This window comes from Mytilus trossulus, chromosome 10 (assembly GCF_036588685.1).
Source record: "Mytilus trossulus isolate FHL-02 chromosome 10, PNRI_Mtr1.1.1.hap1, whole genome shotgun sequence".
Classification (NCBI taxonomy): Eukaryota; Metazoa; Mollusca; class Bivalvia; order Mytilida; family Mytilidae; genus Mytilus; species Mytilus trossulus.
The window spans coordinates 47,577,403-47,601,625 of NC_086382.1; the positions used below are offsets into that span (position 1 = coordinate 47,577,403).

The 24,223-nt window shown below is 33.3% G+C and overlaps 2 protein-coding genes across 2 annotated transcripts; both read right to left on the reverse strand.

Annotated features, from left to right (window-relative positions):
- Positions 1–510: 510 nt before the first annotated feature.
- Positions 511–7,972, reverse strand: LOC134686288 (C-type lectin domain family 17, member A-like). The gene is made up of 6 exons (XM_063545956.1): positions 7,872–7,972; positions 6,244–6,316; positions 4,264–4,373; positions 2,471–2,564; positions 1,092–1,301; positions 511–656 (listed from the first exon to the last, which is right to left on the reverse strand). Exons 2-6 carry the CDS (start codon positions 6,299–6,301, stop codon positions 583–585), a joined length of 546 nt encoding a protein of 181 aa, XP_063402026.1. The 5' UTR covers positions 6,302–6,316; positions 7,872–7,972; the 3' UTR covers positions 511–582.
- A 5,977-nt stretch (positions 7,973–13,949) lies between these two features.
- On the reverse strand, positions 13,950–22,478 carry LOC134687502 (CD209 antigen-like protein E). The gene is made up of 6 exons (XM_063547858.1): positions 22,446–22,478; positions 20,883–20,949; positions 19,378–19,493; positions 18,736–18,829; positions 17,461–17,679; positions 13,950–14,141 (listed from the first exon to the last, which is right to left on the reverse strand). Exons 2-6 carry the CDS (start codon positions 20,932–20,934, stop codon positions 14,131–14,133), a joined length of 492 nt encoding a protein of 163 aa, XP_063403928.1. The 5' UTR covers positions 20,935–20,949; positions 22,446–22,478; the 3' UTR covers positions 13,950–14,130.
- Positions 22,479–24,223: the final 1,745 nt, after the last annotated feature.

Consider the following 24,223-nt stretch of genomic DNA (forward strand, 5'->3'; position numbering starts at 1 on the left):
TTTATGTTGTTAGAGCGGATATCGTTGAGTGTGTAGCATGTAATTACTGTTATACTGTTCTTTTATAAATGTGTTGTAAATTTTTACTTTTACTGTTTAGCATTTTTTTTTTTTGTACATTGTAATATAAATTTTGTATTCTTGTCAATCTTTTTTGCTTTGTCTATATATGCCTTTATGTTTTTCTTAATTGACATAATTGTTTGATTTATAGTGGTTAAGATTATAACATAATGTTGACTGATGTACCCCTATATTTGACATTTTTATCAATTATGTCTGTTTGTTTTGTTCACACATTGTTGTCAATATAATAGAGTTTCATGCAATAAGTTGTCTATACAAAGATGTGCTGTACCACCTCCTTAACCTCAGGAATCGTAATAATGGATTGTAAAACAGCATGATACACAATCGATCTATTTTTTAGCTCAAATCAGCAAACTTTTAGAATACATGTAGAATATATTGTGATAATACTATTTATTAGAAAATCTACAGTATTTCAACGTATTTTTTCATCATAGTTTTTTTTTGTTTATTTCACAAATACATTTAAAGCAATAACTTTGTCCAAATCTTTTAATTTCTTCTTGTCTCGTCTATATCTCTAGATTTTTTTTCTTTGCTTACAGTAACTTTATTCTGAGTGTTTTCTGGAAGTAAACAATAATAACATCATCATTATATTATTTTCCTAAATAAAAATGTTTTTCTTGCTTGACCTTAAAATTATAAGTTTATATATCATCATATAATGAAATTCAAAACGTTTCGGGTAATTCAGTGATGCAATTGAACGTAATATCATAAAACAAGACACTGTTCATTTATATAAGCATAAACTTGTTCAATACATAAATTTAGTACATACGCCAGACGCGCGTTTCGTCTGCAAAAGACTCATCAGTGACGCTTGAATCCAAAAAAGTTAAAAAGGCCAAATTAAGTACGAAGTTGAAGAGCATTGAGGACCAAAATTCCTAAAAGTTTTGCCAAATACAGCTAAGGTAATCTATGCCTGAGGTTAATTCTTTTCAACTATCTTTAACATCTTCTACTTTTGTTGTGTATTTTCAAACTAAACTTACTTTTTTCACATATGTAGTCCATTGTTTTTAAGCAATTAAGATCTTTCCAGTGCCCACCAACAATAGCAAGACAGTCTTGTTGTTCTGGACGATCGAATTGTTTCATACGTGGATCTGTTACAGGTTTGAAGTCTTTGACTGATACTGGTGTACCAGACGCCCACATCCACTGTCCCTCTTTGTCTCCGTCTGTGCCACCAATCCATACACCTGCAATTCAATCATTGTATTCTGTTGATTACTTGTCTTCGACTTATCATTCGTCATATTTAAGAAAATTCGTTGATTATCCTTCTCAATATATATATAATTTATATCAGTCTTCACGCTTAAACACAAGTTTCTCGAAACTAACTGAGATGCGAGAAAAACAGGATCAAATTTCTTCGGTGTTTAATTGCTCTTTTTATATATTTCGTGTTTCTATCAACTAAGACAGACAACTTTTAAAAAAATGAATTTGTAAAGTTGTCAATGTGTTATAGTCTTTTCTTATGTTGTGCTGTTACACCACTGTGCCATGTACAGAGAAGATTGAGCGCTCCCAAATATGCTTAACCCCTCATTCTGTATGTGCTTATTCCAAGTCAGGACTCAGGAGTTACATTTGTAAGTAGTTGTCGCTGGTTCATGTCTATCAATTTTTTTTTCGTAAATTGTTTTGTTATAAATTATGCTGTTAGTTTTCTCAGTTGAATTGTGTCATATCAGGAAAATAAAGATAACGTCATTGTTTGGTTCGGTGAAAGGTTGTTTATATGTCCCACCTACGATAGTAGAGGGGCATTATGTTTTCTGGTCTGTGGCTCCGTTCGTTCGTTCGTTCGTCCGTCCGTCCGTCCGTCCGTCCGTCCGTTCGTTCGTTCGTTCGTTCGTTCGTTCGTTCGTTCGTTCGTCCGCAGGTTAACTTAGTACACTTGCTGCTTATGATATGATCTTTCTAATTTTAAAACCAAATTAGACTGTTGACCCCAATTTCATGGTCAACTGAACATAGAAAATGAAAATGGGAGTTTCAGGTCAAAGTTTTTGGTCAAGGTAGTTTTTGATGAAGCTGAAGTCCAATCAACTTGAAACTTAGTACACTTGCTGCTTATGATATGATCTGTCTAATTTTAAAGCCAAATTAGACTTTTGACCCAATTTCACGGTCCATAGAACATGGTAAATGATAGTGCCAGTGGGGCATCTGTGTACTTTGGACACATTCTTGTTTTGTATAATTTTATTCATCTTAATTAGGCCAGTTATGTCACTTTTATGTTTTCGTGGTCATCATCTTGAATTCGAACGCATTATTCTAAATTGCTAATGAGACCGCCCAATTCATTGCTATGTAGTTTTTATTTCTATATATAAGATATACAACTTATGCTTACTTTTGTGCCTCTTTTGTGCTAGTTGTCTTACAAATTGGAGCTCTGATTCTGTATTAACTTCAGCTAGTTTTGCTCCCTTCCCTTCACACTCTGCCTGAAACAGTTGAGAGTTAATTACTATTATAATAATACTATTGATAAAGTTGAAATACATGTATAACTATAGGTTCCAAAAAGAACTCTGGATTGTTCATCTACTGATTACCCTCTGGAAACATCAAATGTTTAATTAAGAAATAATTCATAGAAGCCATAGATTTGTTGGAAAGGTCAAGGTACGATAAGGCCTGTTTTTGGCCCCCCTATTTTCTCATTTTTCAAATTCTGTTTTGGAAAACTACTTATCACGTTAAAATATTCCCTTAGGTTTGAAATTTTTTTGAATGAACTTTAAAACCCTTAACTACAGAAAATGGGTGAGGTGAGAGGGAGCAAAAACGACCCCAAAAAGGAAAAAATACGATTCGTGGTCATTGTTTCTTAAAATTTAATAGGGTGCGCCTACCTGACCCAGAGAAATTTGTGATTTAAGAGATGTTTTTTTCATTTCCTATCGTTACTTATCCAATTTTAGATGGTGACGTTCCATTGTCACCATCTTATGATGTTTATAAATCTCAACTTGTAAGATTCGCTCGTGTATGTAACAACGTATTAGATTTAAGCGAGAGAAATTTATGTATTACTGAAAAATTATTACAGGCTTTTCGGTATCAAAAACTGGACAAAAGATTTACTAAATTTTATCATCAGTATAAGGACATCATCCGTTAATATAACTCAACATGCAGAAATCTTATACGTTCAGGTATTTCACATCCAATCGATATCTTTTATGATAATATTCTTTACAAAGCACAAACATGTCAGTATTCACCTCAAAAGCTAACAAAACCTTCAAACTTATTAAGAACGGATATAGTTACGATACTATTGTCAGCTTATTGAATATTGCATATTTTGGCTTTAATGTTGATTCACTTTATATAGGGTCTTTGCATCGCCATTGGAAGTAAACCCATTTATTCTAAAACCAGTTGTTGGCATGACACGGGTTATGTTCTTCTCATATATTTTATGATGAATACTATACCCCTAACAGGAGGGATTGTGCCTGATGTTCATATGATGAAGACATTACCTTTCAGTCAGTTAAATCGAGGTCTAGAGCTGGTATGTCAGTAACTGCTAGTAGTCTGTTATTTATTATTGTCATTTTGTTTCTTTTCGTATGTTTCCTATTCTGACATCGGACTCGGTCTTCTCTTAAACTGAGTTTTACTGTGCGTTTTGTTGTGCGTTTGTTTCTCTACATTGGCTAGAGGTATAGGAGGATTGAGATCATTTTAACCCCTCTGCATTTTGGCGCCTGTCCCAATTCAGGAGCCTCTGACCTTTGTTACTCTTGTATGATTTTTAATTTTAGTTTTCTGTGTATAATTCGGAGTTTAGTATGACGTCCATTGTCACTGAAAAAGTATACATATTTAAAAATTTGTTTAGGGGCCACCTGAAGGACGTCTCTGGAAGCATGAGTTTCTCGCTGCATTGAAGGCCCATTGGTGACCTTCGGCTGTTGTCTGCTCTATGGTCGGGTTGCCACGGTTATCTATTTGACCTGAGACTACTATAACAGTAGTCTCAGATTTGACACAATCCCTATTTACATTCTAAAATTTATGTATAATTTATATAATTTACACAATTTTAGACGTTTGTAACACATATATAATTCAAAGTAGTTCTATCATATTTGTGTATTTATCATTTGTCTACATTACTATACTACTTACCTGAGCACCGAACCAGTGCTTATGTCTATGTCTGACCTGAAATACATTCCCAATTATTGCGCTTGAGTAATAACAAGACTGTTCGAACTGTGTCCATCCATTATCACATGCTGAAAATAAAAATGGTAGAATTAATAGCGACACAAGATGTACCCTTTGAAAACTTATTAAAACAATCAAATTCGTTGGAAGTATAAATAGAATAGCCCGCACCCGGATGTATTTGCGATACTGGCTGATGTATGTCGTATTCTATTTGTCCGGATGGACTCTGCTACTGGTTGCTGTCTCTGTCACTTGTTTTGGGGCTTTGTTGTATACGCTAGGTAGTTTGCTTTTCCATTTAGATCGATTCAACATATTGTTATTTATGGGCCATTTAGATTCAGGTTCTGTGAGTTGCGGGCCGAACGGATACATGTAAGTGTTCACACCTAAGTCCTTTGCCTTGGTCTTTATTGATAGTTGTCTCTTTAATAAGTTACTAGAACACACCCGTGATATCACGGGCCCGTGACTGAATTAAAGTATATTACTATGCGCAAGCCTTATTTTAGTATAAGTATTGTCATTTGATAAAGTCATGCCGATTATAAGATACTCAGTTTTTCTCTGCTTTCAAATCTTTCTGTTTGAACCCGTCGAACTGGAACTTATCAATTATTGGTGATATTTAAAATTATTTGGAAAACAAAAGGTCCTGGAATGGAGTATTTTTAATCAACAGCATTGTCCTTTATTAGTAATAAATAAAGTTAAATTCTTTGATTCGCTGTTTACGTCATGCCCACTAACAAATTAAAACTGTCCTTAAACGCCTTATTTTTATTCCAGATTTTTAGTATTCGTATTATTATCTAAGAAAGTCTTATTAATTAAAATACTACAATAGGTAACACTTTGACAATTTAGTGGTGTCAACCCTGTGATTATGACCCGTGTATATAGCATACTTATATTAATCCTGAATACACCGTTTGGTGGTGCGCCTGTCAGATGCGGAACGTACAGATAAGGTAATAGGTAACAGGTGAATATACTATTGGTATCGGTATCGGACTCGATCCGGAACTTCTTAATTATTGGCCATATTAATTACGTGGAAAACAAAAGGGCCTGGGGTAGTGTAATTTTTAATCTACACCTTTGAACTATATAAGTTATATATAAAGTTGAATTCTGTGATTCGTCCTTTTAACGTGATGACGGCTGACAAATTTGACCTCGTAATTTTAGTATTATAGATAGATGATTTGTCTTGGCTCTTTGCAGTGTTCCTCTCATTAGGTATACCTCACTATTATGTTAAGATAGCCTGAGAATCTGAGACAAAAAAAAATGATTGAACCGTATACATTGATTTACATTATAATATAAAAGTAATGTTTTACTTGAAATAATTTTGTTAATTGAGTCAATTGCTGCTTAAATTTAGTAGCCATATTAATGAAATAAATTACATTTTTAAGTGGTAGTTTTGTCGGGTTTTTTTCCCAATAAAAAAATTTGCAAAAAAAAGGAGACAAGCTCAACATAGGCTTCTAAGGATTTGGGAATTTTCACCCCTATATTTATAACAATTGAAAGCATGCGAGTTACAAGACACACAACACCTACCAAGAATTGTGTTTCAAAATACATGGAGATAAAAGATAAAGACAAGTACCCTATCTAGAATTTATGTATTTGTGCGATTTAATCAAAACGATCTTATTTAAATTTTATTGATCATAAATTATCATACCTACCATTATCTGTAATTGAGTTAACTTAAGTTTAAAAGTAACATTTTTTTTAATATTCAGAGGCTTTGTCACAAATGACTTATTTTATTCGGTCTATTTTTTTAAAAATTTGTTTGATGGGGAGGGACTGACATCGGTCGTCTAAAACTTTGTTTCAAAATAATTACTACTTCTGTTATGTAATGTTTAATCTTAAGGATTTTCAATTGTTCTATCATGTTATATTTTAACTCACCTTCAAATGCTTTAAATACTGTTGTCAACACGATGGAAAAGACAATCAATTTCAGCATCGCCAATGCCTGTTTCTGTGTCAAATTTAAAATTGGAAAAGTTAATACAGCAAAAGTTTACTTACATTAACCTGAAACTATTTCTTTCTATGCATATTATGTATGCTAATATGACCTAGCACAGACGTATAGCTAGCATTTTATAGCTGACTATACGGTACTAGTATGTGTTTTTTTTTTATATCATTGTTGATTACTGTACGGTTGCAAATTGCATCAGTTACTTCACTATGGTGGATAGTTGCCTTATTTGCAATCTTAATCTAACCAAATCTCCTTATTTTACTGTGCGCACGGCCTTCAATAATGAGCACTCAATTGTATTTGAAAAAACACCGTGATACTGCATAGTAAGCTATAAAAGACCCGAAATGACTTTAGACCAAATTGTAACTATTTAAGCGAGAAAACAAACAACTTCATTTATGTTAAAAAAAACAACCAATACACGAATAAAAAAATAATTCACTAGAAAAAACGACTATCACTGAATTACAGGCTCTTCAGTTGAAACAGGCACATACAGATTGGTATCTTTCGCCCTCTTTGGGTAAGGAATTTGACATATTTTCCTGGATATTGGTTAATGACTATTGAATACAGCTACATTAGTATATTTGCGTATGTAAATTCTATAAGCTGTACTGCTTTTGAATAAAAGTCTATTATTACAACCAAATAAAAAAATAAACCTGTGACAATTCTGCTTCTATTCTACCAAGTTGCTTAAGGGAGCTACCATTTGATTTTTATGGGGGGGCTAGGATGAAATTTGAAAAAAATAGGCAGGACAGGAGTTTTGAGTAAAAAAAAAGGCAAGATGAGACACTTGCAAAAAAAAAAAGTCAGGACGACAATTTAGGTAAAAAAAAGTCAGGATAAACAAAAAAAAAAAGGCAGGACCGAACAGAGTGAAAAATAAAAAGGCAGGACAGAGATTACAGCTAAAAAAAAAGGCAGGACAAAATTTTTCATCCTAGCCCCCCATAAAAATCAAATGGTAGCTCCCTAAAATCAAACCAAAAATGACCGCAAAAATATATTTTTGTATACAATAAAGTGAAAAAATTCATGTGACGAATACTTATGGCCACACTCTGTATGTAATCTCATAAACCTCGACCCCCCCCCCCCCAAAAAAAAACCAACCAAAAAAAACAACGAATAACAACGAGTTTATTGTTAAGTATGACCACTGAGGGGTATGGGATCTACAAATGTATATCGGGAGTCCGGGATCGGTTGTGTTTAAGCTCGGGATTGACCTTTTCGGGAATTCTTTTTCGAATTTCGGGATGTCGGGATTTCAATTTATTTAAATTCAGGACCTTCGGATTTCGTGTTTTTTAAGCCCGAGGTTTCGGGATCAGGACCCCTCTAATGTTGTGAAAATTGTCTCCCTTTTCTTAACTTGTATCCAGTTGTATCTTTCTATTTTGACCTATTTTTGACACATTTTTTTAACACTATGACGATATCTATGCTTCATTTATATTGCTGTACACTAGTATTTTATGTTTGTCAATCAGAATTTAATTGGATGTGCCTAAAGAAACATTGAAAGTCTTACATTTTAGTAAATATGACGTTCTGTTCCCTTCTCCTTTCTGCGTGAATGACGTCACATTCCACTTTGGTGGTATCTAAAAGCCGGTCTCAATATCGGGTTCAGTTCCGGTTATCGGCTTTCGATTAACAAAAGTTAACAAAGTTGCCGTTTCATGTAATGCACTAAAACACACGTACTTTTCAGTAGTATAAGACTATTTTATTTGCATAAACGCATGTTAAACAGACGCATGAAGTATTCTCAATTCAATAAGTTTACAATATTAAGATATGCAAGACTTAGAGAATGAATATATAACATGTGTATAAACTTATCAGGGTACATATCGATGAGGGTTTACATACTACAGAATAGTGATCAATAATGGAAAAAAATGCCAATATTAGAGAAAACTGGACCCCCCAAAAAAAGAATGAATAATTATAAGGTATCGAAATATATAGTATAGAAAGTAATTGGCAAAATATTTTTTAAAAATAACCTGAGAGAGAAAATGGTATAATAGTTAAAAAATAAAACCAGCCGGAAATAAAGGACCACCATCCAGACCCTCGTAAATTGGATAGAAACTTTAAATGGCACATCAGAAGAAAAACAAAGAGTGAGAAAAAAGCAAAAATTACTTCAACTTAGATGACGTGTTTCACCATCTAGATACATGTAATATGAAAATTATCCGACCCTCCCAGTTATAAACTCAAAATCATGTTTAAAGATATTTTAAGTTTGCTTCTGAGTGAATAGACAACTGCCCGAGATCAAAAGTTATACATTTAATGTACAGTTAGTTGGAAGTCATATCTAAGATTTTTCTAAACGCTTATTTTGCTTTTCTGAATCTATTTATGAAAGGAGTAGGGGCATTAAGGCCTAGTTTTGGCCCAAGAAAATAAAATGTTTGATAACCATTTCAAATTGGCACATAATGTTTAGAAATGCATAGGGTAAAAAAACATAAATTAAAAACAGAAAGATTTTTAGCTGATGACGTCACAATTACGTCATAATATGTATTGTTTTCACAAAAACGATGAAAAATACAGAATTAATGCAGTTTTCTATCATTATTTCCGTTGAGGAAACATCCTGCGCACCAGAGAAACAACAAAATGATTTAACAGAAGCTTTATTATAACTATTGGCATAATCTCACCAAATATAAAGTTGTTTCTTGGGTGCGCACATACTTTTTCAATCTAAAATATACTTAAAAGTTGATGAAAAAACAAGGAAAATCACGAAATTTAACTAAATATGCAAATTAGGTCATGATTCGTTGCCATGGTAACTTATTCGATGTCAAATTTCTTTTGTTTTACTTAGTACTTTATACCTTAGTCAAGTTTTCGGTTATTTAAAAATATGCATGATAACTTTTAAATTTGCAGTAATTTTTGGGCCAAATACACAGCGCAATGGCAAGCTGGATCAGCAAAATAACTACCAGTATCCACTTTAAACATATCGAACAGATATTTTTAAGAAAATAAGTGAAGAGTTCAAAATGTTTGTGGTATTTTGTGTAGCCAGTGGTCCTGGCTCACCGCTTATAGTACCGGTATACGACGAAGTATGATTTGGTCAGGGTGCCAGACTATATTTTGTGTAACTCGTGCAGATTCCATCATACCAGTGTAAACCTTGTTGAATCACAACAATATCTATTTACCTGGATGCATGATGTAACTATTTGGATTTTTTAAATGTCTTTTGGTAGAACATTTTCCTCTTTTTTTGTCTTTAATTTTCTTTGTCCATTTTTCTCTATTCTTTTTATTTGAATACCCTAGTATTTTCTATGATTTATTTTTAAAATGCCAATTCTCTTCCTTTCAGGCTGTAACTCCCCTCCCCTCTTGTTTTATACTGACCTCGTACATACATTGCTGTAGCGTCTCAGAAAATATTTTACAGCTATCAAAAGGTCAAAATTTTATAAAAGGAATTATCTAAAATTACACAAACAAAAAATAGTTTTAATAAGGTCGCTGAGGTGTTTTAATGTTTGGCGATACTTTTTTTGTAAACTTGTGTAAAAATTAAAAACAAAAAATAATCGAGGAAAATTAAAAACAAAATGACTGTAATCAAATGACGAAATCAACCGGCGTCAAACATCAGAGTATAGCTCCACAATACGCCGAGCGTGTTAAGAAATCATGTACGCTGCCAATACGTTATTAATTTTGGATGCATTCAACCTGTCAATCATATCCGTAACGTGTGTATAACGAGCTTAACGCGTGTATTGGGCGTACGAGAAGCGCCGTACCTAAGCGTTTATCGGGCGTTCAAGAAACGGATGTTGGTGTTTGCCTGGTGTAGGTCTGACCGTAGATGGAATGCACGCTACGAAGGAAAAAAAAGTTTCTTGCATGGTTTTGAGACGCGTCCCGGTCGTATCTTGGACGTTCTATTATAGGGCGTTTGTTACAAACACACCCGCATAGGTTTTAGTTAGGGTCGAACTATCTTGAAGCGTATATAACGTGCACTAAACGTGTCTTAAACTTATCTGTAGCGTTTTCAAAGCGCTTGTAGCGTACGTATTACGTGCGTGTAGTGTACAGGTACATAGTGATTACGCTAGACACACGCTTGAGCTGGATGAAAATTTTTATGCTGCATAAAAATGTCAACGAGTTGTAGCGTTCACCAAGCGTATACCTTTGTATTTTGACGTACTTCAAACTTATGCAACGTTTAAACGATTGCTCCAGAGTTCATCTGGCGTGCAACTAACTTTGTCAATTTTCTCTACGTACGTTTGGTGCACGCCGGTCTATACCTCAATGTGTGATGCCGGCATAATAGCTCAAACGCATAAAACGGATGGATTACAACAGTCATATTCTTGACTTGGTACAGGCATTTTCTTATGCAGAAAATCATGGGTGGATTAAACCTGCTTTTATAACTAGCTAAACCTCTCATCTAAAATTTTATTATAATTATACAGAGTGTGAACAAAACAAACAGAATTTTTTTCTGTTTCTTCAGTGTTTAAATTTTTGTTTCGAATAGAACAGTCGATTGATTAAATAGCAAAATTTGCATTAAGATAACAACATTTTGATAACAAAAATCTCCTCATGTTAATTAGAAAATTTCCATGCAAGCAGTAATTGTCTTTAAATCCATTAGTTGCAAATTAATTTAATAAATTATCTAAAATGTCAGCATTTGTGGTTTGTGTTGCTAAATCTATTAAGATTTCTGTGTTGTGTTTTGTGTACTGTTGTGGTTTTTTTGTCATTGTGTTGTCAGTTTGGATATCCTTTTGGCATCTTTCGACTGCGGAAAACGATTTTAGCCGGTCGGGAAATTATATTTAAAACGTCATGCGTTTCTTCTCTAGAATGGACTAGGTGGAATGAATATAAAATAAAAAATAATACTTTCGTCATGGTGTACCAACCAAGTGTCTTTAATTTTGATCTGATGAAAAGCAAATATGATAGCCCTCAAAGAACAAAAAAATCATATTACCCCGAGTTTCAAAAGCTCTTTAGAATCACTAAACACTCTGCTTAAAATCTGTTTTCATTTTGCATATATACATTCATGTAAATGTCCCATTCTATATAAGCCTGTCTCAAGTCAGGAGCCTATAGGTGTTAGACCACCAATTAAAAATCCCTATATGTTCAACCAAATTTTGCAATTTTCACAGCTTTCTAAACATTTTCCGTCAAATGAAACTTCATGGAAAACAGTTATACTGAATTGTTCATGTATCACCTTTCCATATATACATGATTAATTGTATAGCGCATTAATCCTGAATGTTAATGCACTCATAGATAGGTGAATTTTGGATCAAAATGGTATAAATATATTTCTCTTTCACCAAAAGTTTCATTTGTTTGTTAGTTTTAAGGAGAAGAAAACCCAAAATAAAATATGACTGTTTTTATTTCAAAGAAAAGTTTGAAAAAAGTAGAGTAAGCGGGGTTTTTTTTTTTTGTTGATATATGAAAGAATGGACAAATGGTCAGATTAATTAGGCAATTTTGAATTTCCCGCCATTTTATGGGTACCGACATTTTGTAGAACTTTTTCAAAAAATATTTTTTTGTGTACAAATACAAGAGGGAGGTGTGATAAAAGCTTTTTTGAAATCCCCGATCCAAAAAAATTCGCTGAGTGGAGAAAACAGTGCAAACTGTGGACCGACCACCTACGGAATGACAAGCTAAACATGGACACTTTCCAAGGGAGTAAAAGTCGTGTTGTATGCCAAGATCATTTTGAAGAAAACTGTTTTGATAGAAATTTAATGGCCGAATCTTTGGGGTTAAAAGGAACATTGAAACTGAAGCCGGAATAAGTGCCAACAATAGTAAAGCCAGGTGCAGGCGCTAGAGAAATAAGACAGAAACTCTACCTAGCAGTTACAATGACATCAAAAGCACTGTCAGAGTAGCCGCGGGCTGCTTTTACTAGGCATACGTTCTAGATTGGAGGGATTAATTGGTGGTCTGATACCTAAAGTCGAGTGGTTGTTGTTTGTATCTCTAATCATATTTTTCTTAGTCTATTGCGATCTTGATAAGAAAGGTCGAGTAGGCGTCATCTTACTTGTTTAAACCGGTTGCATTTTCCCCACCTGTCGTAAGTCAGGAGACTATTGTTCGCCTCTGGTTGTCGTTTGTTAATGTGGATCATTGGTGTTTTTTTGTTTTACAGTTGTCATTTTGGAGCCCGTAAAAACTTGCTGTGAGACAAGTCTCCATTGTGTTGAGGGCCGAACTATGACCTGGAATTGTTTACTTATTATATAGTAGTGTGTCTTGAATAAATATTCGTCTCATTGGCATTCATACAAAATGTTCTTATTTGATATATAGGACCTGAAATTATGTCAAAGAAGATCAAGTTCAATGTTACCTTGGATATGAAAAATAGTGTCTGGTAGACAGATAATTTTTTTCGAATACACTGGTACAGTACGGATTTTTTTCTATGAACAAACTATTTATCTTTTCCAACATTGATCTACTCAAATCTTTAGGCACTGAACTTGTTTTAACCCTTACCATGCTGTGAACGTCATATGACGGGCGTACCCGAACCACCGTTATTTGGCTCCAATGGCGTTCCATATATTTAGAAATCAAATTTATGATACTTGATTTTCGAAATTTATGCATGTTCCCTCCACCTGAGGCTATATATTGTAATGTTTCTCTTGTATAAATTGCATTTTGAACTCTAAAACGAATTTGGAAAATTGAAATCGGGATAATATTGTGTTATCTGGATGGGTGGGCTTCCCTTCGGGGCCTGACACATGAATTTCATATGCAAAAAACTTTCAAAAAAAAAAGTGCATACCCACAGGCATATATTGTGTGAATCTCTATACCAATATAATTTGGTTTGTTTAAGACATTAAACGGAGCCATTATCTAACACTTGAAACTGGAAAGTTACATAAATTCCTAAATCCTTTTAAAATAATTGTTTTTTTCCCCAATAAATGGAAAAGACAACAAAATCTGGACACCCAAGGACAGCAAAAAACACGATGTCACATCGAAATTAGACCATGAAAGTATTGAAACCAAATGTATATGAGCCATATTTCATATAGCGAGCAAGAATCTTGCAATATCATTGGTTTATTACCATGGTGTAAATAAAAAGCACCCCAGTTTACCAGATGATAAACAAGTTTTTGGAAAAAATAATAAAAAGTTTGAACAAAATGATAGTGCGCACACATTGGTGTTAAATGTGAAGTGGACGATTTTCATTTTTTAACTTTTAGACCTGGTTGAGTAATTTCAGGGTAAAGGATCGGTTACTACAAACAATTGTTATCTATGTATACTCTGACAGGTTGTACGGAATATTAATATAATGCAAACATCCTCTAACTGGGCCTCACGTTGTATGATTTTAAAACAAAAAACCAATATCATCGGGCCGGAACCCCTTAACTGATGCAAAGAGTGTTAATAAAATCCACTGTGGCTAAGGCCCAAGTTGTTTCATTTAAATATGAACTGTTGCTATAACATAAACTGTACATTTTTGTAGAATTATTATTTTTATCAAAAAATATCGTCTATATCAGGTGTTCAATTTATTTTATTATAATTCTGTTAGTTTATTTCACAATATTTCCAATCAGCAATAATTTATTGAGCGTCATGTGAATGTTTTTAATCATTTGATCTTGAAGTTAAATCCTCTGTTATTTTTTTTTATTCCTTTTTAGAATATTTCTTCAACTTCTACCATGACTATTACTCTAGTTGTTTGCTGAAAGTATACAAAAAAATAGAATGATATATTTTTTAACCAAATTACAATTTTGTTTTGATCTTGATCTTATGATAATTTATATTACACATTTTTTTTTAATAAAATGAAGCTATCTGGCTGAAATAATCACTATTACCATTCCTGAAAGAGAAAACAATCAGTAATACCATTCCTGAAAGAGAAACAATCAGTAGTACAATTCCTAAAAGGGAAACAATCAGTAATACCATTCCTGAAAGGGAAACAATCGGTAATAAAATTCCTGAAAGGGAAACAATCAGTAATACCATTCCTGAAAGGGAAACAATCAGTAATACAATTCCTGAAAGGGAAACAATCAGTAATACAATTCCTGAAAGAGAAGCAATCAGTAATACAATTCCTGAAAGGGAAACAATCAGTAATACCATTCCTGAAAGGGAAACAATCAGTTATACCATTCCTGAACGGGAAACAATCAGTAATACCATTCCTGAAAGGGAAACAATCACTATTACCATTCCTGAAAGGGAAACAATCAGTAATACAATTCCTGAAAGGGAAACAATCAGTAATACAATTCCTGAAAGGGAAACAATCAGTAATACAATTCCTGAAAGGGAAATAATCAGTAATACAATTCCTGAAAGGGAAACAATCGGTAATACAATTCCTGAAAGGGAAATAATCAGTAATACAATTCCTGAAAGGGAAACAATCAGTAATACAATTCCTGAAAGGGAAACAATCAGTAATATTATTCCTGAAAGTTACATCATCATACAGGCTCCAAATGCTTCCTTTATACGCCATAACTCTTTGTGGTGATCCTTATAAAGGATGCTTATAACGGAGGCAAGAAGAAGAAGAAAAAAAGGGGGGGGCAGTTTGAAAAGTGGTTCAAAAAAGGATATAAATCCATCAAATGAAAAGGTAAAACATTATATTTATTATTTGAGATGTTCATGTGTAAGGATAATGATCATGACACAAGTAAACTTAAAACTGTCGAAACATTGTCAATCCACTACGTTAAAATGGTTGGTTGTTATAAGACTCTGCGGTTCAACATTGATAGTAAAAACAAAATATCCGATAAAGAATGTTGAATGTAAATGATATGCAACTGTAGAGTCTTATATTATAGGACTGAATTTGCGCTGCCATCATCGATAAAATCGTGTTCGCTCCTCCTGCAATAAAAACTAGTACAATAAAATGTATGTCTTATAAGATCTTTAACACCATGTACCATAGAGGTGTTGGTACTCACGCATTGAGGGATCAGATGTAAAGATACTATTTACTGTGCTCAACATGAGGGATCAGATGTGAAGTACTATTTACTGTGCGCAACTGTCAACATTAGGGATCAGAATGAAAGGTACTATTTACTGTTCGCAACATGAGGGATCAGATGTAAAGATACTTTTTACTGTGCACAACATGAGGGATCAGATGTAAAGATACTATTTACTGTGCACAACATGAGGGATCAGATGTAAAGATACTATTTACTGTGCACAACATGAGGGATCAGATGTAAAGATACTATTTACTGTGCACAACATGAGGGATCAGATGTAAAAATACTATTTACTGTGCACAGCATGAGGGATCAGATGTAAAGATACTATTTAATGTGATCAACATGAGGGATCAGATGTAAAGATACTATTTACAGTGTTCGCAACATGAGGGATCAGATGTTAAGATACTATTTACTGTGTATAACATGAGGGATCAGATGTTAAGATACTATTTACTGTGCACAACATGAGTGATCAGATGTAAAGATACTATTTACAGTGTTCGCAACATGAGGGATCAGATGTTAAGATACTATTTACTGTGTATAACATGAGGGATCAGATGTTTAGATACTATTTACTGTGCACAACATGAGGGATCAGATGTAAAGATACTATTTACTGTTTGCAAAATGAGGGATCAGATGTAAAGATACGATTTACTGTTCACATAATGAGGGATCAGATGTAAAGATACGATTTACTGTTTGCAAAATGAGGGATCAGATGTAAAGTACTATTTATTGTCCACAAAATGAGGGATTAGATGTAAAGATACGATTTACTGTTTGCAAAATGAGGGATCAGATGTAAAGATACGATTTACTGTGCTCAACATGAGGGATCAGATGTAAAGATACTATTTACTGTGCTCAACATGAGGGATCAGATGTAAAGATACGATTTACTGTTTGCAAAATGAGGGATCAGATGTAAAGATACGATTTACTGTGCTCAACATGAGGGATCAGATGTAAAGATACTATTTACTGTGCACAACATAAAGGATCAGATGTAAAGATACTATTTACTGTGCACAACATGAAGGATCAGATGTAAAGATACTATTTACTGTGCACCACATGACGGATCAGATGTAAAGATACTATTTACTGTGCACAATATGACGGATCAGATGAAAAGATACGATTTACTGTTTGCAAAATGAGGGATCAGATGTAAAAATACTATTTACTGTGCACAGCATGAGGGATCAGATGTAAAGATACTATTTACTGTGCACAATATGACGGATCAGATGAAAAGATACGATTTACTGTTTGCAAAATGAGGGATCAGATGTAAAGATACTAGCTATTTACTGTGCACAACATGAAGGATCAGATGTAAAGATACTTTTTACTGTGCACAACATGAGGGATCAGATGTAAAGATACTATTTACTGTGCATAACATGAAGGATTAGATGTAAATACTTTTTACTGTGCACAATATTTTTTTTTAGTATAAAGTCGTCAATTTACATTGTGAAAAATGTCTGGAGCTGGCATGTCGGTAAACTGCTAGTAGTCTGTTGTTATTTATGTATTATTGTCATCTTGTTTATTATCTTTGGTTACATCTTCTGACATCAGACTCGGACTTCTTTTGAATTGAATTTTAAATGTGCGGATTGTTATTAATTTACTTTTCTACATTGGTTAGAGGTATAGGGGGAGGGTTGAGATCTCATAAATATGTTTAACCCCGCCGCATTTTTGCGCCTGTCCCAAGTCAGGAGCCTCCGTGGCCTTTTTTAGTCTTGTACTATTTTGATTTTAGTTTCCTGTGTACAATTTGGAAATTGGTATAGAGATCATTATCACTGAACTAGTATATATTAATTTTGTTTAGGGGCCAGCTGAAGGACGCCTCCGGGTGCGGGAATTTCTCGCTACATTGAAGACCTGTTGGTGACCTTCTGCTGTTGTTTTTTTTTCTATGGTCGGGTTGTTGTCTCTTTGACACATTCCCCATTTCCATTCTCAATTTTATTCAAAAATAAAGTGCATACTGACATAGCTTACCTTTTTCACATATGTATTCATATCCTTGTATGCAAAAAATGCCTCTCCAGTGGAAATCAAGATATCCTGCAATAGCAAGACAGTCTTGTCTCTCTGGGCGATCATATTTCATCATTTGTGGGTCTGTAAGAGGTTTGAAGTCAGAGACAGTAATTGGTGCTCCAGATATCCATTTCCACTCTCCTTCATTAGCCGAATCTGTACCACCAATCCAAGAAGCTAAAATTTGATAATTTTCAATTGTTAACATTCCTTTTCCAATATATTGTTTGTTTGTTTGTAGAATATGTTTTCTTTGTCCTGAACTTATAATTGGTGATAATTCCAGTGAATTCGTTGAGCAATAATCATTAAATTCTATTTTTTTTTTGCTGTAACACAACTGTCTTATGTCAAAGGGTCGATTGGGCGCTGACAAACATGTTTAACTCCGTCACATTTTTATGTGCTTCTCCAAATGTCAGGAGACTGTAGTTTATTCGTTAACCATTTTTGTTGATTTGCGAGATCATATTGGTTTTTCGTTAATAGTTTTTCCCTAGTATCATTCAATTGTTCACATTATTTACGGTTCCGGCCACCTAAAGCCGACCATACGGGATTTCTCCATGTTGAATGTCGTATTAGTACTTGGATTTAAGTATTTTCGTAAACCCAAGTATTCTTATAAGCCAAACTGTAAGCTTGTCATTCCTCCATATAATATCCTTTTTGTATCACCTTTGTATTTTGTTTTGAACTTTAACATGTTTAATAATTTACAAAAAAATGTTCTTGGTCTGACATTTTATTGTTAAATTTTGTGTTCCGTCATTAGTCCTTGGTGACTTAATCCTAAGTGTTTTTGGTAAATTACAAGACACTGCTTAAGCCAGACAGTGTATAGTCTTGTCTTGTATAAATATATATCTTGCTAATGATAAGATTTTGAACATAACTGAAGTGTACAAATTGATAGTGTGCTTTATCTTGAGAAAAATTAAATAGTTTCGTCATGTACTGATTTAGGTTGTATTCGGCTATCCTTGTTTAGTAAGCTATAAAACCTGGTTTAATCCACCAATTTCATTGGAAAATACCTAGATACCAAGTCAGGTATACGACAATTTTCCACTCTGACATTCTGTAATTTGGTTTAGTTTTACGTCTGATTTTGTCAGTGTTTTTATAACTTGGAAATCAGTAATTTTGTTATTTTGTTATTTTGTTACAATTGGCATTCATACCTCATTTTCTGATTTTTACATTACATAGACAAAACAAAACAATGCTTACTTCTGCGGCCTCTCATTGCTAATTTCCTTACAAATTGCAGCTCGGCCTGTGAATTAATTTCAGCAAGAGTTGCTCCCAATTTTTTACATTCTCTCTGAAAAAGTGACATTAGATATTAGATATTAGAGATTATCATATATGTAATACTGTACATCAAAAAATTCTGAATCGTTCATCTAGTGATTTATACCCGCTTAAAATATGCTCAATTCGAATGATTATAAAAAATCACCTTATGATTCTTTTACCTTGATTAATAAGTAGGAATAAAGAGTTTCCGAATGTTAAATTATAGCTAAGTGTTCATATTTCAGTGTACACCAATCTGTGCCAAACTAATTTAGGGTATGTCTGACCAAACAGAAATTTGAACTTTTCTACTACATCTACTATATGTTCAACTAAAAAATCTTGAAAGTTCTGTCTGTCAGAATGTTTTTGTCAGTCAGGTAAGTTTGGGATACACTGTATGCACTGTACTTGTGTTCATGAATGACCAGTGCATGGTAATACTAATACGGGTTAAAGCTCGCAAAAAAATATCTTATTTATATTAATGTATCTAAATCTAAATTATGTGATTTTACCAATGTACATTTATCTGGTGTATTTGTGTCTACCATACACATAAACAAAACCAACCTGAGCACTATACCAGTGTCTAGATCTTTTCGCCTTTGATGCATATGAATCGTCACCAAGCGTCGCGCTTGAAAAATAACAAGAGTTTTGGAATGTTTGCCATCCCTGCGGACATGCTGAAAACAATAACATATAATTAAAAACATACTTATATACGTTGCATGAATATGATTTGCTAGAATAAAAGATTATTTGCAGAAAACGACAGGGTGATAGTAAAAATTGCGATACTTAATGTTGTTTGCACAATCATATTCGTTAAGCCTCGGTCACTCCTTACCGAATAGTACGAACGGACGTCTAACGGATGAAAATAAAAGTTGTTCGTTGACAAATTAAATTGTTATCCGTTGGGAGTCCGTTGATGTACTGAGCAAATAAAACGGACGCGTATAACGAATGTACAAGGTTACAAGGTAGCAATACAGAGTTAGGAGTTTAGTAATGCATTTTGGCCCTTGTGGATTTTTCAAATAGGAAAATTATTGTGTAATAAAATTCATTTTTAGACAGCTGAGTGCTAATTTAAGCCTCCAAGGAAGGTTTATAAGAGCATCAAGATTATTTTTACATGTTTTATGGGCTTCTGTTAAATAAATTGACAATCCGTATTTTCATAGCTAGACCGGCCATCGGTCCAGAAATTAATGCAATGTTTGCAAACACTTTTTTTCTACACGAAGTTTTTGACGCAATTTTACAAAAAATGAGATGAAAGACATGATTTTCGTTAGATTTGCTGAATGATATATGTACACAGTTTCAGAAAAGGTATTACTTCAAGCGATTGAAATTCTACTTTTAGTCAAATTTTTGGGAAATATATGACATCTTTTCCCCTTTTTGCAATATTTTATAACAAATAAATGCAGATTGATGCCATGAATACACCCAAAAGAAATTATATTTTACCATTTTATATACTGGATATAAAATCTATGGAAGATTCCGATTACATACATATGCCCATGTATGACACATTAGTAAACTTGATATATTGCAAGAAAGCAATAAAAAGGGGATGGTAAAATTTATAATGGCAATTTTAATATTTTTCTTAAAGCCTCGGCCACACCTTACCGGATAGCACGAACGGAATATCCGTTTACATCATTTGGTATCTATTTTATAAAAATCGCTCATACAATTACTTGGTAATATTTTTTTGAAAAAATACGATTTTAGTTGAAATGTTAGGACTTTTTTTTTAGTGAGAACTCACTTTTGTCCCATGACTGTACATGTCACACGGCATGCAGGAATCGTTTAAAAACTGCATTTTACACTTGTTTTATGTTTTTTGCCCAAAAAAGGTCAAAACAAAATTTCGCATCGCTTCGCTCGGCAATCTTTAAAATCTTTGCCCTCACTTTCCAAATTCCTGCATCCGCCCCTGCGTAGGGCTACCGCAACAATGAAACATATTTTATTTTTTTATGGCTCCATGGTTGTAAGTATGTTATCTTATCTAAATGCTATTGAATATTTGTTATATTTCAACTCACCTTCAATTGATACTGCTAACAGCACGATCGAAAGGACAATTAATTTCAGCATCTTCTTTGTGTGTTTCTGTGTTAAGGTAAAACAAAATCACACCAACATTAAGGCAACAATAAACAAGTGTTCATATGCATATTGGTACGAGACGAGTACGACTAAACATGACAAAGATCACAGACATAGACATAAAAGATGCAGTAATAATATAGTACAAATAAGTTGAAATAACACAAAAGACATGCTTGACAATAAATAACACAAAAGGTATGACTGACAATAAGAAATAACACAAAAGGCATGCTTGACCATGAGAAATATTAACACAAAAGGCATGTTTGACAATAAGAATTATTAAACACAAAAGGCATTCTTGACAATAAGAAATAACACAAAAGGCGTGTTGGCAATAAGAAATAACACAAAAGGCATGCTTGACCATGAGAAATATTAACACAAAAGGCATGTTTGACAATAAGATTTATTAAACACAAAAGGCATTCTTGACAATAAGAAATAACACAAAAGGCGTGTTGACAATAAGAAATAACACAAAAGGCATGCTTGACAATAAGAAATATGAACACAAAAGGTTCGATGTAGATCTATGCTTGCGGTAATATTAAGCTTTTATAAGTACCAATGGCAATACAGTCATGGGACAAAAGTGAGTTCTCACTCAAAAAAATGTTCTATTATTTCAACTAAAATCGATAGTTTCGATAGTTTTCAAAAACTATCAATCTATTTTTAGCTAAAATTGAGATTTAAAAAAATCGTGAGGGTTGTTTTCATTTTCTGATGGGTTAAACACAATTGCATTTTTTTTACAATTTTAATTTGGTAAGAATAGTAAACTTTTCCAGAAACATTTTCCTTCGTATTCACCTTGTCAAAAAATTAAAATGAACATGAATAATATCACGACCAAAAAGACAATAAAACTTTCAACATTCTTCATCTTACGGTATTTATTTTACATAAATTTGCCAGTTGAAATTTTTGGAGTGGGAACTATATTATATAAAACAAAAAGCCAAAATCGAAAAATGCCGACACTGGCGACAGCAGACGACATGATTAACTGAACTACTATTGACGCAAAACGCATACAAAACAAATATATTGGAAAGAAAATATTGAGGAAAGAACATTTTTTTCCGTAGCCCTTAGTCTAAGTCCTTATGATATTTTTCACTATTTGTAGTCCAGATTATGCAGATACGAACGTCACTGAGTTTGAAAAAGAATAAAATAGCCTTTCTGGCTTTCAAGACGTAAAATTGTTTATAGTGGAGTACAGGGACCATGGACATAAGAATTACGGTTCCGTAAATATAACTAGGGAAATATGTAACTAGACACTGATACGAATCGATGTACAGTTTTAATAAAAAGAGCAACAGAAACATTTTCCATCGTCAAAATTGACTCTTTTGTCATTTGAATTTGCAATTAAATTCCGAGCCAACCCTACTGTGTCGACCAATTATGTGTACAATGTACGCAACTGTTAAATTGCAATTAATTTTTTATATCTTATGTGTTTACAAAATTGAAATTCTTACATTTTTCTATTCTGACGTTCTCTTCCTGTTTTCAGCGTCTTTGTCAATGTAAAGAATGACGTCACAACTTTGGTATCTAACAGTCGGCTTCAATGCCGGTTTCAGTTCCGGTAAAAAGTAAAATCACAAAAAAAACTGAATTCCCGAGGAAAATTCAAAACGGAAAGTCCTTAATCAAATAGCAAAATTAGAAATGATAAAACACATCAAACGAATGTCAATATTAACAAAATTCAAGAATGACAACAATGTTAAATCATAACCCTCCATGGACGGAAAATAAACTATAGTGGCTACACACTGAAAGGATCAATTTTAACTGCTTTATAGATCTACTTGGTTTTTTTTTAATGAATGCACATTTTTATCTAGTGAAGCACAAACTGTTGTCACTCCCAAAGCTTATGAGATTTCACCGAATGATGGATAGGTGAAGTGGTATTATATGCCCAATGTGTGTAGACGGCGGAGCGTGGTGACAAGGGGTCTCTTCCTTTATAAAGGCATGTGACGGACGTGTCGTTGTATTGGTGATCATTGGTCATTGTTGGAATGTCAAATATAAATTGGGTATTACCGAGATTATCGTCACATCATATAAACTTGTGCTGTCTGCATGTTTAAAATGTTTTCCACAGATAATTGGCAACTTGATTCCTAAGTACCATAACAATTATTAAAATAAAAAAAATGTTTTTGGAAACTGTTACGGGTTCGTAATTTTCATAGAAATTGTATAAAATTATCATATATTTCAAAGTTGCATAGTATAAGCCAAGTGGCGGTTCAAAAGAATAGAGGAAAACTGGAAATGAAGGGGTGGGATGTGAGACAAGGATGCATGGCATGCATGGGAGTAAAACTTAGGAATATGCTAGAAAGTTTTTAGGCTTTTCGTCTGGTAAAAATGGAGGAAATTTGGAAAAGTAGTGAGACGAAGTTTTGGAAGGGGACCATATTTCCCGATATCTGTTAAAACTAGCATGGAATCAAGCCGATACATTTTTACTTTTAATGTACTGTTATTGTTAAAATTCATTTAATTCGATTGAAACATTGACAACATAAGAAGACCAACATAGACCAGCATGCAATAGTTCGAGAAAAATATATTGTTGGGGTAATTTTGAAAGGAAAAAATCTTTTCTTCGCCGCCATGTGTAAACTTTATAGACTCTTAAACAGCTTTCCGAGGCTATACGTTCGGCCTAGTTGCTTTGATGACTTATAGAACAACATCTTCTTATTTTACTATGGTTCTATGTCTATGTGAAAAAAGTTAAAAGCTCTTGCTAATACGTATTTTTCTTTTTTTGAATGGGTTAATTTGCTCAAAATAAGTCTGTAATTTACTCTGATACATGAACAATTGTGAAAGTAAAATTTAGAAAAGAAAAGATATATATACAAGGTTGAAAAATCATTACATTTAGAAATAAAAGCATAATCAAAAAGTCAACTAAAAGCTAATCAAGCGGGGTTTCGAAAGACAAATAACTATATTGCTTTACTTAACTTGAATGAATCAACAAGATCTTGAATTCTTTGTTTTTTTTACCTATACATTGTACATTTGGAAAGTTCTTATTAAAGTTTTACGAGATGATATTCTTAAAAACAAAATCATGTAGTAGGATTAAAGTTGATATACATTCCTTTTTTATGCAGTTTTTATTGAAAAATGACCAATTCAATTACTACGCTAAATTGTATAGTACTTTTGAATCTGAATTAACACTTTTTTCTTTCAAAGACACATGTACCAGTACAATTTCGTC

What these genes read in the sequence shown, in the direction of transcription:
- LOC134686288 (XM_063545956.1), bottom strand. Translation starts at nt 6,301, where the DNA reads ATGCTGAAATTGATTGTCTTTTCCATCGTGTTGACAACAGTATTTAAA. An exon ending in AGCACTGGTTCGGTGCTCAG is followed by an intron (nt 2,565 to 4,263) that starts GTAAGTAGTATA and finishes CAACTGTTTCAG; the next exon opens with GCAGAGTGTGAAGGGAAGGG. An exon ending in GGACTACATATGTGAAAAAA is followed by an intron (nt 657 to 1,091) that starts GTAAGTTTAGTT and finishes GTTTACTTCCAG; the next exon opens with AAAACACTCAGAATAAAGTT.
- LOC134687502 (XM_063547858.1), bottom strand. Translation starts at nt 20,934, where the DNA reads ATGCTGAAATTAATTGTCCTTTCGATCGTGCTGTTAGCAGTATCAATT. An exon ending in GTTAGCAGTATCAATTGAAG is followed by an intron (nt 19,494 to 20,882) that starts GTGAGTTGAAAT and finishes TATTGTTTTCAG; the next exon opens with CATGTCCGCAGGGATGGCAA. An exon ending in AGCAATGAGAGGCCGCAGAA is followed by an intron (nt 17,680 to 18,735) that starts GTAAGCATTGTT and finishes ATCAAATTTTAG; the next exon opens with CTTCTTGGATTGGTGGTACA.